This window comes from Dermochelys coriacea, chromosome 12, assembly GCF_009764565.3.
Source record: "Dermochelys coriacea isolate rDerCor1 chromosome 12, rDerCor1.pri.v4, whole genome shotgun sequence".
NCBI lineage: Eukaryota > Metazoa > Chordata > Testudines > Dermochelyidae > Dermochelys > Dermochelys coriacea.
In genome coordinates, this window is record NC_050079.1 from 8,098,959 (window position 1) to 8,118,613 (window position 19,655).

Genomic DNA, 19,655 nt, shown 5'->3' on the forward strand with positions numbered 1-19,655 from the left:
CCTGGGTTCAGCATATCAGAGACTGTGTGTGTGTGTGTGCGCGCGAACGCGCATGCCACAGCTGCTGTCAGTAGAGATTTTTAAACTGGACGCCCCTGGGTGTAGATGAGAGGGAACTGTTGACAAAGGGCTCCTTGTCTCCCCAAATTTAGTGTAAAATGGCCCAAATCTATTGACCTTCCAGACACATGGCAATGGCTATTTGCAGGAGCCTTATGGAATGACTGGGGTATATTTTTCCATGTTGACTTGAGGGCTGGTTAAGCTTATATAATTTTTGTTGAGTTTTGATTTCTCTGGCACCTATCCAGCTCTGTTACATTGCTGGGTATATCATCCTGCATGGATTGTGACTGTAAATTGGGAAGAGTCTAAGCTTTGGACAGGTGCATTCTTGCACTTAAACTGAAATAACTAAATACAAGGTCACTAGTATAGCAAAGGGAGAGAAGCTGCCTCTCAGCTAATAGAGTCCCAGAACCAGCAATTCCACCCAGAAACTTATCAGAAGCTCAGAACATTGGTGTTTTAAACTCCTTGGCTCAAACAATATTGAGTCAAATTTGGACCATCATTTTTAGCTACATTATGCAGAATAGTAGATATGGATTTATTTGCTGTTTTTATTTCTTGGCAACAGTGCAGTGGAGAATTATTTAAAATACGGAGATATTTAGAATATGAAAAACATGCCCACGAAATTATAAATAATTAAAGACTGGTGAATTTAAGTACTAAGACTTATTTCCTCAAACTAAAAACACATGTTTAAAAAACACATTATATATCAATAAACTCACATTTTAAAAATCTTTAATGATCATTCCTAGTGGATCCCAATATTTGGAAGTGTTTGTATGCTTCTTCCAGTGCCAAATCAGCTAATACATATTCCTTTAAACGCACCTAAATAATGACAAAAGCTTTGTTCTGAAGAACAAAGAAACTGTTAAAGCAGGTTTCCTGGGAAACAGAGGTGAAGGCAGAAATGGTGCTTTGCAGTCTCTCCGTAAGCTGTGCCAGAAAAATTGCAGAACTATTTAAAGAAATGTTAATTTATGGACTCTGTCATTATTCACTGATGAGAACTCAACTGCTAACACAAGCTGGGGGTGGGTGGGTTTGTTGTGACAATTTCACTTTTCAGTCAATGCCTCAAGGCCACAAATATAAAGATCGAGGTTTTCATCTCTGAATCTGATTTCTCTCTCCTCCACTATCGTTTTGCAGCACTAAACATATATGTAGCTGCCACTCTACAAAGCTGTACGACTGACAGGCTGAAATGCACAAGTTAACATTTGAATTTAAAATGCACGTCAAACTAGCAAACTGTTACAGGAATTTTTTTTTTTTTTTTTAAACACACGTGTCTATTTTTCTTTCCTCCAGTTTAATTTCATCATAATCTTTATGGTTTTGAAAATCATTTTTATTAACTATCTGCCAGAGATGAGAACTGCTAGAGCGACAGTACATCCGATGAAGTGAGCTGTAGCACACGAAAGCTTATGCTCAAATAAATTTGTTAGTCTCTAAGGTGCCACAAGTACTCCTTTTCTTTTTACATTCGTTAAATATCCATTGTCTCCATCTTTCAGCAATGCATAAAAAGAATTCCAGGAGTTTACAAATTGTTGTTTCCCCTCTTCTTGCATTCCCACATCCCACCTTTCACCTCCTATTAGAAGAGCTGCAGGAGCAGGTTTAGTGCCACTTTAGATTTGAATTCCAGGTAGGCCACTGGATTCTTTTTAAATCAAGTTCTTCCATGGAATTTTTGTGACTGAGCTAATGTGATGGAAAAAATGATTACCTAACTTTCGTAACTGTTGTTCTTTGAGATGCGTTGCTTATGTCCATTCCAAGTAGGCGTGTGCATGCCGCATGCACAGTCAGAAGGTTTTTCCCCTAGCGGTACCGGTCAGGTCGGCTGTGGAGCCCCCTGGAGTCACACCTTCATGGCAGTGTATATAGATCCCTGCCGACCCATCACCTCCTGAATTCCTTCTTACCAGAGTACTCCAACAGAGGGGTAGGCGGGCAGGTCTTGGAATGGACATGAGCAATACATCTCGAAGAACAACAGAGATGTTGTTGAGATGTTCGAAAGAACATCTCAAAGAACAATGAGAGGTAGGTAACCGTTTTTTCTTCTTCCAGCGCTTGCTCATGTCTATTCCAAGTAGGTGACTCCCAAGCAGTTCCCAGGAGGAGGAGTCAGAGTTCACCAAGTCGCAGACTGCAGCACTGCTCTGCCAAATGCTGCATCATCTCTAGCCTGTTGAGTAATGACGTAGTAAGATGTAAAGGTGTGGATTGATGACCACCTTGCTGCCCTGCAGATGTCCTGAATCGGAACCTGCACCAGGAACACTGCTAAGGAAGCCTGCACCCTTGTGGAGTGCACTGTCAATGCTGGGGCAGGTATCTTTGCTAGGTCAAAGCACACCCTGATACAAGCCATGATCCGTGACAAGATCCTTTGGGACGACACTGGGAGCCCCCTCATCCGCTCAGCAACTGCAATGAAGAGCTGTGTCAACTTTCAAAATGGCTTCGTACTTTCAATGCAAAAAGTTAACACTCATCTGACATCCAGGAAATGGCGCATCCATTCCTGGTTACTAGCATGTGGCTTAGGGAAGAACACTGAAAGAAAAATGTCCTGATTTGCATGGAATTGAGAAACTACTTTGGGGGGGGGGAAGGCTGGATATGGCCGCAACCGTACCTTGTCCTTGTGAAAAAGAGTATAAGGGGACTCGGACGTTAAGGCCTTAAGCTCAGACACCCTCCTGGCAGAAGTTATGGCCACTAAGAATGCCACTTTCCAGGAATCAGAGGAGAGAGCAAGTTGCTAGGGGCTCAAAAGGAGGGCCCATCAGTCTTGAGAGCACCAGGTTGAAATCCCATGGTGGGATCAGCTATCTTTCCTCGGGATACAGCCAATCTAGTCCTTTGAGGAAGCAGCCAACCATGGGGTTAGCGAATACTAACCTGCTAGCAGAACCGGGATGGAACGCCAAGATAGCGGCCAGGTGCACCTTTATGGACAACACTGCCAGGCCTTGCTGTTTCAGGTGTAGTAAATAGTCCAGGATAATGGGAATCAATGACTGTAATGTGTCTTTTTGCAGAAACCAGATTGAGAATCTCTTCCACTTAGCCAGATAAGTTTGGCTCGAGTGGATGGTTTTCTGCTGCCAAGGGGAACCTCCCTAATGGAGTCTGAATAAGCGAGCGCCAAGGGGTTTAGCTATAGAGTTTCCATGCTGTGAGGTGGAGACACTCTAGATTGGAATGCTGGAGGCAGCCATGGTCCTGCTTGATCAAGTCCGGGACCAGGAGCTGTGTTATAGGTGTATCCACCGAAAGGTCTAAAAGCGTGGTGAACCCGTGTTAATGTGGCCATGCTGGTGCTATCAAGATCACTGATGCTCCCTCTCTTCTGACGTTCAGCAGGAGCTTGTGTATGAGCGGGAAGGGCAGGAATGCATAAAGCAGGTGCCCCTTCCAAGGGAGGAGAAAAGCGTCTGTGAGCAAACGTGGGCTGTAATTCGGGAAGGAACAGAACTGCTGACACTTCCTGTTGAGCCATGTTACGAACAACTCTATCTGAAGAAATCCCCACCTCTGGAGGATGTTGATTATGACATCCAGGCAGAGGGACCACTCGTGGTTGCGAAAGGACCTGCTGAGATGATTGGCCAGTTTGTTCTGAGAGCACAGAAGGTGCGATACCTGCAGATGTATGGAGGGGGCAATGCAGAAGTCCCATAGCTTGAGGGCTTCCTGATACAGGGGAGAGGAGTGAGAACCCTGGACCCTGGCCCTGGAGGTTGGTGATAGGCCCATAGGGTCCAGAAGGGTCATTGAGCCGGCGCCTGCCACTGGGTGGCCATGGCATCATAGGCAATAGCTGTCCTTCCTCTTGTCTGGAGCGGCGCTGGCTTTGCCTAGAAGCGTACGACTCTGCCTCTAAGTCTGATGAGGCCTCCGACCTCAGCAACCAACAGAGTGACACAGTGCCACGGAGTAGTGCTGAGGTGAGGGTGAGCGGTCCCGCATCATCACTGGCTTGCCCTTAGAAGGCACTGTGCCTCTACAGTGCCGGTGCCCATGCAGGGGACTGCCCCATCATCGCAATGAGGTCCCTAGCTGCCTCAAAGGTGTCTGGCATGGAGGGAAGGTCTAAGTCCTCCCCCAACACTCCCGCATCGGGGATTTCACTAGAACTGGACTCAACAGACCTCCCTGTGAGGCCCGAGTTGACGGTGAGAGCTGAGTCAGAGCCAGAGTATGACGTCCCAGTGTGGAACGCACCGCGCTGGTGCCTCCTCACTACACTGCTCTAGTGGGAGAGAGACTTCTGTTGGTCTTTCTTTTGTGCCGACTGATGAATGGGAGCGATGCTGGGCACTCGCACCTGAGGTGAGCTCTGGCATCGGGGAATGGTGGTGCTGAGGGTCCCTGGAGCCCAAGTCCTTTCTCGGTGCCACAGCCTCTCCTACCGAGGCGGGCGCGCTCCGCACCGAAGTACTGGGCTTGAGGTCGCATGCCGCTTGTGCCGGCTGGGGACAAAGGGCAGACTCCATTAAGAGCAATTTCAGCCTAAAGTCCCTCTCCTTCTTAATCCTTGGGCGGAAACCTCTGCAGACTTCGCACTTCTTCATCCAATGGGCTTCTCCCAAACACTTTAAGTAGGAGTCGTGTGGGTCTCCCTTTGGCATAGGCTTCGGACAGTACTCACATGGTTGAACCCGAGACCGAGACATGACCCAGACCCTGGGAGGGGAAATGCGGTGGGGGGAACCCCCAACTAAAACTTACCTAAACTAACTAAGCACTACTAAAACTAACTAGTACTAAATTTTCAACTATTTACTGGTAGAAGAAAAGTCCACAAGGGTATGGCTTGCCATAGCAAGAGAAGAGCTGCTCCAACGACCATCACTGGTGGTAAGAAGGAACTGAGGAGGCAGCGGGTTGGCAGGGACCTATATACATCGCCATGAAGGCGCGACTCCAGGGGGCTCCACAGCCGACCCAATGGGTACCGCTAGGGGAAAAACCTTCCGACGACCACGCACACGGTGCATACATATCTAACTTGGAATTGACATGAGCAAGCACTCAAAGAAAAACAGCAGTATTACCTCTCGTAACTGAATTGGAAATTGGAGACAGCACTTTTAGGTTCATTTTAAGAAGTGGACACTAAAGTCAACAAGTTAACATGGAAAAGGGCATTTGCTGCTCCCCGCCCCAAAATGGAATAATAGAGCACTGTGCAAGCTGTCATTTTATAACCAGCAACCTCAAAGAGCTATTCCTACTGTGAAATGGGGAAAGGGGGTCATTTAGGATTCTTCAGGGAGGAGGGCAGAGGTGATCAAATATTTAAAAGGGTGAAGATTATAAAAGGAGAGAAAGACTAGCAGTTGATAAGGCAACATGTATTATGTTATCTTAAATGCAACAGTAGCAGGAAAAGAAACACAGGGAGAAATGAATGAATTGGAGAAATATATGCAGTATATGCACATCCACACCCTTATGTTTATGTAGTGTCCTATGATTTAAATGGTTTGTTCTGCGTTCACGACTCACATTTGTTTCTTCCTGCCAAGAATTTAGGTCTTTAAAAAGATTTTTCTGGGACTGCAATATTTATTTTTTCAAAAGTATCCATTTCCCAAAATTGCCATTAGACGGCACTGTCATCACACTTCTACTTTAAAATTAATTTTGCTCAACAATGCTGCCTTTTAAAAGGATTCTTCCTTTATTTGTACTCAGCCGAGCATTTACTTTCACTTGTGCACCAAACCGAATGTTTATAAAGATGCATTATTCATTAACCTCATACGCATATGAACATTTGTAAGCAGAAACCTGGGCAGACATTTTGTCAGCGCTCCAAATGACTTGGCCAGTAGACACAGTATATTACTGTGCAGGAGACCAGGATGGGAGAACACCCATCAAAATACTCACCTTTTTGTGCAGTGCTGCCTGAAAGCATCATGAAGTCCTAGAATTCAGGGCATGTGAAGGCATGCTACACTGGGCAGAAGGAAGATTTAGAATAGTAGTGCCTCTTCATCACTGCCGGAACGGGCTGCTTGACAGCAAAGCTTTACAACAGGAGGGGAGGATCGGGATATAGCAAAAAGCAGCAGCTCAGAATGACAGGCCAAAAGAAAAGAAAAACTAATGTGAACTGGCCTGATTACATGAACAGTTCTGGAACACACAACCAGGTTTAGGTGGGTAACACAAAAACCAAGATAGCCTCCCATTTCCTATGCAACATGTTTTAGAGAGAAATAGTTGGCGGGTGGTGGGATGGGAGGGGAGGTGGGATTCAGAAGCAAGTTCTGTGCTGGCTTCTTTGAATTGTAAACTTTGCCTGTTAATTGGTCTTATTTCCATGAGTAATGTATTGGTATTTCAGTCTGCCCAAACTGGCTTGCCCAAAGCCTGAGAACTGGCTCACTGGCTGGCTTGCCTCCTGCTGTGTTTGGATCTGTGCCTTTTCAACTGATTCTGCATCTCCAAAGGATATCAATTAAGCCTCTGCTATATTCTACATGCTGTGTCTGTTTGTGTCAAACACACACACAAATCTTATTTGACTGGAACAAGGCTTTAGAAGAACAACCTGCTGTGGGGAGGTTAGATAACCGGCTTTTAACACAGTAGATGCACTTCAAACCTCTCAGACCTTTGACTTCTCAAGGCAAGGACTGGAATATATCAAGGATTTTAAATGCTCTTGAAATGACACACTGATACCACAAGAGCTTTGAAGGGGAGAGTGAAGCATAGACACTGGATCTGCACTATCATTCTATAAAACTCATTCACAAAAATTATTGGGGGAAATCTCTTTCCACCAGCATGTCACTCTGTCTCTCAAGTGCCTTGGATGGGCTTAGTGTCCGTTTTGATATCAAAGACGTAGGAAGACAAGATTTGCCATAATCAGAGCAGTCCGTTGGGCTACTAATTACAGTATCCAGCTTTGGCCAGCGGCCAATAGCTGATGCTTCAAAGAAAAGCAAAGGAAAACTTCAAAATCTCTCTCTCGCACACAAAATTAAGATGCTGGAAGACACCAGAATAGCTTCGGTGTCTACAGACTCCCGTGTCGCAAGACAATGGGATGGTCTTGCCTAGTTTTAAACGAGTTTAGCCTGCATTATTTGCCATTCCTAATACAGCAAAGCTGGAGCCTGTTGGGAAGCCACATTAAAGCACCAGTAAAATACCTTCCAGGGGGAGGGTGTTTCCATAAAAAGCAATGTATTAACCGGATTAACCTATATTTAAGAGATCAGCAATCAAAGAGGAACATTTCATTCACAACAACTTTTAATTATTTCCAAATCCCCATACAGACCATAGCCCATTAACTTCAGTATTTTTTTTTTTTTTAAAATACCACCCTGCAGTATGCAGTGCCATAAGTGGCTCCAAGGAGCAGCAGCTTTACAGGAGAGAGGAGAAAAAAGCAAGGCTAAAAAAACTGGGACTGTTTTCAGGCTTTTAAGCACAGTAATATGCTGCTTCTCCTCTTCAGGGTTATAGTTTTGCACGGAACAGTGGCTGGTGGGCTGGGATGTAACTGTACACGCCAGGGACATAGTTTGGCCTGGTGCTCCCAGCACAAAAGAAGTCGCATTACCATAGCTTGGCACTCAGCTGTTTGCTGTTCTGCTCACAACGTGGAGTTGTTTTTGTTGGTTTTTTTGGGGAGGGGGAAGGGGGGAATATACTGAGTAATTGTTTGGGTTTTTTTTAATTTGCACATAAGTATGTATCTAGCTTTCCTTAAATGATTTTGTTACTCTTATTCATTTTAATTAATTTGCATTGAACAAATATACAGATGCGGACTCAGAAGCATAAAACACCAACCCCCATAGAAAATGGCACCTTCAATAGGAGCCCAAGCTGTGACATTTGCTGTTTGAAGCATGTGAATTAGAGGTGGTTTGCAATTAAACTGGTCTCAGCACAAAAACTTGGAGGATAAAACCCTCCTGACCCAAATCACACTCCCACACTTCTCCGTTCATTTGGTTTCTCCAAGTCAGCCCATGCCAAATCAAGCAAGTGAATGTAGTTGCCCCCCTCAGGCAGAAGAAATACCATCTATCTAGGCTGGTACAAGATGATATTGGAGAGATATAGGATAAGAGTAAGGTATAGACACTACCCACAGTTATACCCAGGCAGCTCCAATGACTTCACCAGAACTGCCTTGGCATTACTGCAGGAAAAGTTCTCCTCAATGGCTTTGATGGGATCAATGTGTCTAACAAGTTCCAGCCTGTGTAAGCTGTTGCATAATAAATGGGAACAACAATAGTGTTCTACTGTTCACTCGGTAAATAAAAATCATTTTAAGAAGTCCTAGTTACTTTAGAATTCAATAGAGATTTTAAATAAATATCGCTACCTCTCTTTTTTCATACAATCATATCTGTACAATAATCCCCATTGAATTCAGCAACACCGGATACTAGCGGTGAGTGTACTGTATAAAACCATGCACAATGTTTATCCAATTTCAGAAATACCTCATTTTCCTGGGTAAAGTCAAGAGCATCTTCTCCTGAAGCAAGTAGCGTATGAAGGATCCTTTGTTTCACCTGTTCCCATTCGACCAGCATGGATTCTCGGTGGTACTCTTCAGCCATACCAAAGGTCTATTAGCAGAGAAAAAAATAAAAGCTAAGGAACACATAGAAATACCAAATAGCCTCTAAAGGACAATATAAATTATAACCACTAACTAATTCTGCTGTAAGTAAAGCACAGACAGGAATCGAAAGAAAAGAAAAACATTAACTAGTTTAACGAATACCGAGAGAGCCCTAGAGCCAATGTCCAGCAGGAAATAATTTAGAAGGCATTATTGTTCAGGTTTTTGGTGATTCAAACACAAGCGAAGGGTAGCAAAACGAAGCCACTTTAACACGTGTCTAGCTCTGTAAAATGAGTGCCTTGCACAATCAAGCCCTGCTCCTGGTTGGAGCCTCTAGGCACTACTGTAACACAAATAACATTAACAGTTTTGCATTCAAAGATGTACATTACTGATGCAACACAGAGAGCAATCTGAGGTTCATTCCATCTCTACCAGACACACCCGTGGGTATCGGTTGAACTCCCAACTTTCATCAGTTGGTGCCAACTGCAGCTTCTGTTGCCAAAAAGTCTGGAGTAGAAATACAGATGACGCAGTATTTGTCCACAGACCTGCCTTACCAAAAGAGGAAAAGATTTCTTATAATCTTAACTACAGGTTTAATTTTGTATCAGATTGTCCAATTAAGTAGAAGTAGGGGAATCACAGTCTGCAAAGTCTGCTCCACTTTTAGGTTTCGAGGAGCATTTGAAATGGCCTTGTGTATTCACTTTCTGCATGGAATACCACCAGTAAAGAATGGGTTGATCCTCCTTGCTCTGTCAGATGCAGGTAGCTCCACCCCTCTACCCTACAGCCACTTCACATCACTGATCAAACACTTTCTCGATATCCAATACTACTAGACAACTAATAGGAAAGCTGGCAATAAACACAACTAGAACTGCCCACTTTGCATCTCAAAACCTTGTCCAGGGACAAGTAGAAGCTGGCTGCTCCACACCATTAGTGCTGAAAGGTGAATTCAGTAAGGAGATGAAGGGGATAGAGCTCGGAGGCCCCCACCCGACCGTGCCCTGCTCCAGACCTACATCTCAGCCAGGGTAACTCCCATTTTGGGCAGTCCATCCATTTGCTAGGTGCCCATTAGTGAGGGAGGAGATGACAAGACACCTCTTTCTGGGGTAACGAACAGCTGCAGGTGACAGGCTAGGTAAAATGGATCTGCTCTGAGGCCATTATGCCATCCCCACACTGCCACCATCATCTGATGTGCCTTTTTACAGGCATATCTGCCACCACACTGCATTATATCCCAAGCTAGGCAGACTGGGTGGTAAGGGCAGATCCAGGTTCTTCTGGGGAGCGGAGGTGCTAATGCTTTTTCAGTATGGAGGCAGAGCTATGCGTCACTCAGGGTATGAGAAGCCAGCCCATTCCAGACTGGGGTGAGGGCCCTCCCACACGGAAACAATAAAGAGTGATGTGAGGGAAATCTGCACCTACGACTATTCCTTCAGGCAACCTTCCCTATCGCATTTCCTTCTCTGTTCTTGACTTTAGAATAAATCCAAGGTTTCTAGGTCAAATTTGTTCCATCTACTTTGAAAATACCAGCCTCTCTATTAGGCAACTAGTTTTGGTGGGCTCTTGGGCAGTCCAGTTAAAATAAAGGTTTCACTGTATTATTACAAATCTAAAAGACATAGCATGAAAGAGAGACGCATGTTTAATGCCCCTGTTTTATTTGGAGGCTTTTATGGGATACTCCTCGTTATTTCAGGAAGCAGGCTGAAGACATCCCCTGAAGAATTTAAAAACAAAAAAAATCAGGTAAGAGAGCTCAAAATTCAGGATATCTAAGTGGCATAGTATGTGTTTGTAAAGTGCCTAGAACAACGGGGCCCTGATCCTGCCTAGGGCCTCTGTCTTATAAACAACATACAGAATGCAGGGACTGTATTCCATCTGCTTGTGGGGGGAAATCACTGCAGATGATAACAGAACCATCCCTTGGCCTGCTGAAGACCTAGAAGCTATAAAAAGAGATACTTTAGGACTTAATTGACTCTTCTTGTGGGGGAGGAGTTGGATTCCAGGGCAGACGTGGCACTGGAATTCAATGAGCTAGGTTTCACACCAAAAACACTTCCCACTTTCCGTCACCTGCTTGCCAGGCTGGGAGCGCCATGGCAGCATCCCATGCAGGAATGGAGCTCATAGATGCTAAGGCAGCCCACCTTAACCTTGGCCAGGAGAACAGTATGCAACATGGGGCACTGGACTATGGGCAGGTGTTGTCGGAGGAGCCACGGAATGTTGTGAGAAACACAAATAGGCCCTGGTGAGGCGCGGAAAGCAATGATTAACGCTCTGAAAGTGCTAAACACCTGCTACTCACATGAAGTTCATGCTCAGCACCTTTCAGGGTCAGTCCCTAAGTTGCCCTGTTCTCTCAGACTTTCCAAAATTCAAGGAAGTAAACAGGACCACCTTATCTTGGAAACAAAGATAGTTTACCTCTAAAGTGACTAAACTGATGAGACGCTGCGCCCTTCAGATATGACTTTTAAAAACTCATGGAAGGACAGGGGTTTGCTCACTATTCCTTCAGCAACAGCACTAGAGAAGAGATGCTGCTTCACTGCAGTCCCATTCATTATTGGTGTGATGGTGACAAGTAGCCACAAACAAATGAGACAGGAAATATCCCAACATCTTCATTAGCTCCAGACAGAGAGGAGATTATCTTAGATCAGGGGTAATCAATTTTTTTTTTTTTGTCAAGGTCCAAATTTCTTGGTCAAGGTCCAAAGAAAATAATATAAAAACAACAACAATAATGACAATAAGTAAATAAAAAGATTTCACGGTCTGTTCAAAAGCATCGGCAGGCCAAATCCGGACTGCCAGTCTGCCTATTGACTATCCCTGCCTTAGCCCTGGTCTACACTGGGGGTGGGATCGATCTAAGTTACGCAACTTCAGCTACATGAACAACATAGCTGAAGTCGACGTACTTAGATCAACTTACCATGGTTTCTCCACCGCGGTGAGTCGACTGCTGCTCAACTCTGCCTGTGCCTCTTGCGGCGCTGGAGTACTGGAATCGACGAGAGACTGCTAGGGGGTCGACTCATTGCGTCTAGACTAGACGCAATAAATTGATCCCCGCTGGATCGATCGCTGCCTGCCGATCCGACGGGTAGTGAAAACATACCCTTAGATCTCTTCCTTTCCCTCATCCAGCTCTCTCTCTTTCACATACACCCACAATTTTGCACTGCGGTGTGTGACTAAATGTTCTGGTTGGCTGCACTAATTTTTTTCCATCTCATTATGGCCCAATATTAGGATACTGTCAATTGGAAGAAACCACACATCAGTATATATGATTTCATAAAAGGCCATTTGTGGTGCCTACATATGAGTAGATCATGAGACTTTTGTTTCTTCCTTACTGTATAATATTAAATACTCTTATATAGTCAGGACTGGATCCAGCTAGGCTCCATATTTCCACTGTTGTATCATTACCTTTATGATTAAACAGAAATTCCAATTAGGTTTTAAAACAAGTGTTTGTGTGTATATGGAAACACAGTGCTGCAACATTTTTGCATACAGCTTCAGTGAATATCATTTTTATATAAAAAGAATTTAGCTCTGAACATTTACCCACTAAAAACAAACCATTTAAAAAGGATGCTTCAAATGTTGAATATACACAATAGTTAAATCTCATAGCACCATTGCTTGCTGGACTCTGAACACAAGTACTCACTGTATGTAGAGAGCTTCACAACTCAGCATATTGACATGTAAATTGAGACATGCTTACAGTGAATTCACTGCATATTGTCCTTTTATGGAAAGTTATCATCTTGGGGGTCTGCTACCTCCCCAACACATTTTTTAATAAGTAAGGATCAGAGTGTTTTTCAGTGTCACAAAGAGGATGTGTATATAAATCTCCCCTCTGTATTTTCCACCAAATGCATCCGATGAAGTGAACTGTAGCTCACGAAAGCTTATGCTCAAATAAATTTGTTAGTCTCTAAGGGGCCACAAGTACTCCTTTTCTTTTTGCGAATACAGGCTAACACGGCTGCTACTCTGAAAAGAGGATGTTGCCACTTTAATAAAGAGGTTCTAATGTCCAATACTCTGTGTTGTGTGTGTCTCAGATCTATTGTCAAACACATAATGGCTACCCCACTTGTTAACGGAATTACCACATTCTCAAAATCAAACTCATTGTATTGCAAGGACTTTCTGAAACTACAGTTTCAAAGGCTATGCACACAAAAACAAATTCTACTCTATTCATAGAGCAAAGAATAAGTAGTACTAGCCATTTATAATTGTTCCATACACTGTGAAAGAATCAAGAGCTTTTAAATTTTGTCTGTTTATCAAATACAGCACTTAATTTGTAGAAATGTTCTTCGGGATTTTATTTTTTTTAATACTCCTTTCCAACTTACTCTTTTCCTGGACTCTTCAATGGCTGACAGCAAAGCATTATCTTTTTCATTCTTCAGGAATCCCTGTGAAAAGGAGAAATACAGTTTCAGTTGAAAATCAGCCTTACATCAGATGCACACTGCACTACTCAGCTCTTTCAACTTTAAAGAAGTGCTAGCAGCTTTCTCCCCAGTCCACCTCTGAGGAGTTTAAAGGTCATTTTATTTCACTCAAGGAACAGTAAGATGCCCGTAAAGCTCAATGTGAAAATGAAAATACATTAATCCCCTGTTTTAATATGCATTAAATCCTAGTGAAGTGTCCTGCTTCTATTCTTTTATCTCTGTGTCCCAGCAACTGCTTCCTCTCACTCTCCATTTGAGGGAACCGGGATGAAAGCTTGTTAGAGCGATAAGCTAAGATAAGATTGTTGGACCCTAGTAAGTAAAGAAGGTTTGGACTTCACAGCTTCAGGCAAGGGCAGAGTTTTAGAGGCCAACTGGAAAGCATGAATAAGAGTTTACGGAAATTAGTTGCAAACGGGTAAAATGACTAAACAGTTGAAAAACTCTCTGGAAAAGTTTGCAAACAGTCTCTTCCCTCCTCCCCCCAGCACATCATAAAAAGGGGCTTTTTTAAAAAAATCTATTTAGATTATTTTTTACTCAAACATGGCTGGTCTAGGTTAGCAAAACATGCAAGCCATTGCAGTTAATACCTTGCCTGCAGCTGCATGTTATTTTTGTTACTCTTCATCAGCAAGAACATGTTGTATTTCAAAGATTTGGTGAGGATCTTATTCATTACCTTCAGAAGCAAGCACTAAGACCAACCAAGATGCCTTTATTAGAGCAGAATTCACATATCTTTATTTTGTAATTTTTCTGTGATGTATCTCCAATTACCAAATCATCCAGGTTTGTTATCCCTGGACTTGGAGTCAACTCATTAGTAAGCATTAAAAAAAAACAACCACCCACGAACTTTCATTTCCCCTAAAACTATCCATTATAATGACTGATAAAATAGGAACAACTTAAAATTGTATGTTAATTGAAGAAAGCTCTCAGATTAAGAGTGAGCATGTTGTACCTTTGATGTTATAAGCACTAATCATAAGGAATATATGGTTGTGGCAGCACCTAGTGGTCCCAATCAGGAATCAGAGTCCAATTGTGTTATGCACTACACACACACACACACACCCCAAAAAGATGGTCCCTGTCCTGCAGATCTTACAGACGATCAGTACCACTCCTTATTCCCAAATTAGTGCTGATGGGCTCCTGAGGGGTGCTGAACTTCCTCAACTCTCACTGACTTCCATGGGATAGGACAGCACTCAGTTTCACACACGCTTGAGCCTTTAACGGAGGGTATCTGCCATAGGCGCTACACAAGCAAAGCTGTGCACAATGTGACAGAGTGGAGGACAGTTTTATACGATCTTGAGTGCTACATTTTTAATTTTGGGGTGTGTGCATTTTTTTAATGCAAACATGGCACTGACTCTGGGTGATAAGTCACACACTGGCGCTACAGATCCAGAGCTATGTGCATGCGTGCACAGCATAACAAGTTTATGTATTACAGTCAGACAATTGCGATACAAGTCATACATGCACAGGTAACCAGAAGGTGAAGCCTGGTTTTTCAGTTCTCCCAAAAATCCAGGCCTGAATCAGTTTAGCAACTAGAGAACTCTTTAGCTGATAACAATAACAAGGTCCCTATTCTCTGTGCCCCAAGCCACTTGACAGCAGCATTACACAGACAGCCCATGCAGGTGACGTATGTTTTGCCTTTATTGAATGATTTAAAAAAAAAAAAATAAATACATTGAGCACCAAGACTGGATGAATTTCAAATTCTAAAGATAAATCAAGACAGATGATCCTTGTGTGCTGCCTTTGAACTGTAGGGTTGGGGACTACCACTACAGCTGTCAGTGACTACCCTAGTCACCTACCGACTGGGACAGGACTGAATCTTTGACTGGCTCCTCTGCTAACCCCCACTTTCCAATATCACTAATCAATAAGGTTTGCTGGTATCTTCAGGGGGTCATTCCTTGAGCACTTCTCTCTTAAATTTAAGCACCTTCTGAGCAATAACGCTCGTCTCTAACAAGCGGGGCCTCTGGGATATCAAGGCTCTTTGTCCAGTATACCAAGCAGAGGACAAGTTTCCCCTCCTGCCAGGAGGATGCTGATATTACAGAGAATGTCATGTGTCTCCTGTGCCACATGTTGTTGCTGTTCGTTTTTCATGGAGAAAACCCTTCCTCCGAGACCCAGAGCTGCAGGTTTCTGGATGGGATAGAAGCCAAAGGTGCTGAGTATAACTCTGGAGATCCCAGGTCCCTGTGACTCTTGATGAGGCTGCTGTCTAGTTCTCCTGTGGCGAATGAACTCTCTTTGAGGACTGACAGACGGAGCTGTATCATGATGTAATGGAGACAAATTATGTACTCCTCACCTCACTGAGTGAAGCTCAACTCTCCTCCTTTCACTGGGCGCTCTGTGGACTCAGATGTCCAGGGCCTATACTAGAGCCTGCGGCTCCACTGAGAATAGCCACCAGCGCAGAAGGGAGGACATCATTGATTTCATGGGGGAAAGCGGTCACTGTGATACGAGCAGAGCCCAGGATATTGCCCTCAAGGGAAGTGATGTGGGAGATGAGACGACTGCTCATGTACCTGGCTAAGAAATAAGGTGCAATTTTTTTAACCGGGAGGGTAATTAACCAGTGGAACAGTTTACCTGAGGATTCAGAGTAGCAGCCGTGTTAGTCTGTATTCGCAAAAAGAAAAGGAGTACTTGTGGCACCTTAGAGACTAACAAATTTATTAGAGCATAAGCTTTCGTTGAATAGAGACTGGGAATGTAGTGGATTCTCTGCCATGAAGTTTTAAAACCAAGACTGGAAGTCTTCTAAAAGATATGCTCTAGCTCAACCAGAGGTTGTGGTCCTGATGAAGAGTTTATTGGGTGAAATTCAATGGCTTGTGTTATGCAGACTAGATGGCCATAGTGATCCTTTCTGGCCTTGGAATATATAGTTCTATTAATTTAAAAACCCAGAATAAACCTCGCAATGCCTATCCTAAGAAAACAGATTTGTTTTAAAATGAAGATGCACCTCATGTTAAACTTTAGGTCTGGAACATGACAATCACTTTTTAAATTAAATGGAAGCTAATCATTCAACTTCTGACGGAGAAGCTTCCAGCAGCTGCTGTTGGAATTAATCCCAGCTACTTAATTCATGTTTCGTTTTTAACAAAAGTAAATTCTGGCACTTGTTACATATGGGTCTGTAACCAGAACTGGTATACATTAAAAATGTAACGGATGACCAGCTACTACTACTACTAATTCCTTATGTGTTGATTACATTGCCACCTAGTGACATAAAGGTTTTTTGTTTTAAGCACAGATTAATATTTGCACGTACTGTATCTGCTTTGAGGAAATTCCTCTCTGGAACCAGGGAGGATGGTAGGATTGGGACGCGAGTGGGGGCAGGGGGAGAGAGATGCACTCCATAAATATTAATTTATTTTCACAACACTCCTGTGAGATGAGGGGGTGGCACTATACCAATTTTACAGCTGGGGAACTGAGGCACACAGATTTTAAGATCAAGTTTTCACTAATTTTGTGTGCCAATTTGAGACACCTAGGACCTGATAATTCAGAGTACATAGCATTACATAACACTTTTTATGTGCAAAGCACAGCTCCCATTGATGTCAGTTGCAGCTGTGTTCAACCCTTCTGCAAATCAGACCCCAGCATACCAAGTCAGGGCCACAGAAAAAGAGGCACACACAACTAGTGACAACCTGTGAAAAGTTAGGTTTAAGTGACTTGACTAGCATCACACAGGAATGTTGTGGCAGAGGCCGGGATAGAATCCAGTTCTCATGGGCAGCGTTCAGTTGCCTTAACTACGAGACCATGCTTTGACTTCCAGCAATCCTCTGCCTCATTCACTACACACCTTCCAACTTCTGCAATAAAAAGAAGCAGGGGCCCTAAGGACAATGGACTCCTTCACTACACAACCTTGATTCATCCCCCAGAGCATGTCCATCCTGTAAGGTGAATCAGACAGTGGTCCTCTGGAAAAAAAAAAACAATGTGATCATGTAATTCAAGATTATATCACAATGCATACACACCAGGGGGATGAATTAATATTGCTTTTGAGTGTTTGACTTTGCAACCTTAATAATGTTATTTTAACCTAGTTTATGTGTGAGCACTTTCATAGAATTTTAAAACAAGCAAACTGAAGAACAGAAATTCCATCATGTGGCAAATTTGACACCCACATGGGTCATCAGCAGGGTTGGAACCTTTGTATTTACTGCAGAGGTCTCTGCTACTTGAGCTAACAGAATAACTGATACCAGCAGTAGGTTATCTTCTATGAGAGCCAGCATTTAAGGGGGATGAGACACTCTGCCAATAGGTTTCACAGGTATTTGCAGACAGCAGAGGAATGGTAAGACACTGGAATCTTGGGTTCCATTCCAGACTCTGTAGAAGGGTGCCCTCTAGTGGATAGACACCCTTTCTGTCCTGTCCCCTTCCTCTCTCTTCCCTATCCCAGATCCTCATACCATTTTCCCATTCTCCTCACCTACCAGTCCCAGTCTCCAATACTCATATTTGTCATTCCAGTCTCAGCCTCTTCCCCTGCCAGTCCTAGTTTCCCCCCCACCCTTCAATAACAGCCCCTCCCCAGGTCCAGCTTTTTTCTCTTCTGCATCCGTAGCAGGTTGCTTCCTCCTTCTCCTCACTGCCTGGGGGTGAGCATGGGCATTATGATAGCACAAGAAATATAGTCTCCCTGATCTCAGTTCTGGTGCCCAGCCTTCAGCAGCCCAGAGCTGCATTTGCAGGGAAAGCCCTGCTCACTGCCCTGGAGCACCAGGCTGCAGAATACTTGGTGCAGGAGGGATTCTTCAGGGAATTTGGCTGTGAAGCTCTAACAAGTCTCCACTGAGCATGTACAAACTGCAATTTTTCTAAGGCTCATAACTTGGCCATGACACCAAGGTCATCACTCTGCTAATTTCAGGTCCCTGAGATGGGGGCGCTAGATCTATTCAAAGAAAAGGTTGACAGAATTTTATAATGTGGGCAAACCAATGTATTTTCTCTACTCTTGTTCTCAGAAATGGCTGAACCATTTTAGCTGAAATTTTCAAAGGAAAACAATGAGCCCAAAGCAGACATATGGCACAGAAAAATTCAGCCCAATTTATTAAAGTTCAGGATGATTATAAATTTCTGAAAACAGGGTCTTGTAATGGAAAGTGCTGGACTACCTTGATAGTATGCAGTGATCTCAGCCCTGCCTATAATAATCCAGCCTCATTTTTGGCCACTTTACAGAGTAATGTAGTTACTGTCGCTGATCAAAAATAATCTCTAATCCTGTCCTAAAAGTTAACTTCTAAATTAAGATGAGAAGTGGATAAGACTTCAGGGTAGAGACGACATGATATATTCTTTTAGAGTAGCAGCCGTGTTAGTCTATATTTGCAAAAAGAAAAGGAGAACTTGTGGCAACTTAGAGACTAACAAATTTATTAGAGCATAAGCTTTCGTGAGCTACAGCTCACTTCATCAGATGCATTTGGTGGAAAATACAGTGGGGAGATTTATATACACATACAGAGAACATGAAACAATGGGTTTTAGCATACACACTGTAAGGAGAGTGATCACTTAAAATGAGCCATCACCAGCAGCGGGGGGGGGGGGGGAAGGAGGAAAACCTTTCATGGTGACAAGCAAGGTAGGCCATTTCCAGCAGTTAACAAGAACATCTGAGGAACAGCAGGGGGTGGGGGGGGGAGAAATAACATGGGGAAATAGTTTTACTTTGTGTAATGACTCATCCATTCCCAGTCTCTATTCAAGCCTAAGTTAATTGTATCCAGTTTGCAAATTAATTCCAATTCAGCAGTCTCTCCTTGGAGTCTGTTTTTGAAGTTTTTTTGTTGAAGTATAGCCACTCTCAGGTCTGTAATCGAGTGGCCAGAGAGATTGAAGTGTTCTCCGACTGGTTTTTGAATGTTATAATTCTTGATGTCTGATTTGTGTCCATTTATTCTTTTACGTAGAGACTGTCCAGTTTGACCAATGTACATGGCAGAGGGGCATTGCTGGCACATGATGGCATATATCACATTGGTAGATGCGCAGGTGAACGAGCCTCTGATAGTGTGGCTGATGTGATTAGGCCCTATGATGGTGTCCCCTGAATAGATATGTGGACACATTTGGCAACGGGCTTTGTTGCAAGGATAGGTTCCTGGGTTAGTGGTTCTGTTGTGTGATGTGTGGTTGCTGGTGAGTATTTGCTTCAGGTTGGGGGGCTGTCTGTAAGCAAGGACTGGTCTGTCTCCCAAGATCTGTGAGAGTGAAGGGTCGTCCTTCAGGATAGGTTGTAGATCCTTGATGATGCGTTGGAGAGGTTTTAGTTGGGGGCTGAAGGTGATGGC

The 19,655-nt window shown here is 43.6% G+C and overlaps 1 protein-coding gene across 6 annotated transcripts in view; it reads right to left on the minus strand.

Moving 5' to 3' along the window:
- Positions 1-19,655, minus strand: part of NUP93 (nucleoporin 93) — a 127,814-nt gene that overhangs the window by 37,930 nt on the left and 70,229 nt on the right. For all 6 annotated transcript variants that reach the window (XM_038368047.2, XM_038368045.2, XM_038368046.2 and 3 more), the window contains 2 exons: positions 13,150-13,212; positions 8,592-8,720 (listed from right to left, as the gene is read on the minus strand). In XM_038368047.2, coding sequence (XP_038223975.1) covers positions 8,592-8,720; positions 13,150-13,212 — 192 coding nt within the window. The remainder of the gene's footprint in view (positions 1-8,591; positions 8,721-13,149; positions 13,213-19,655) is intronic.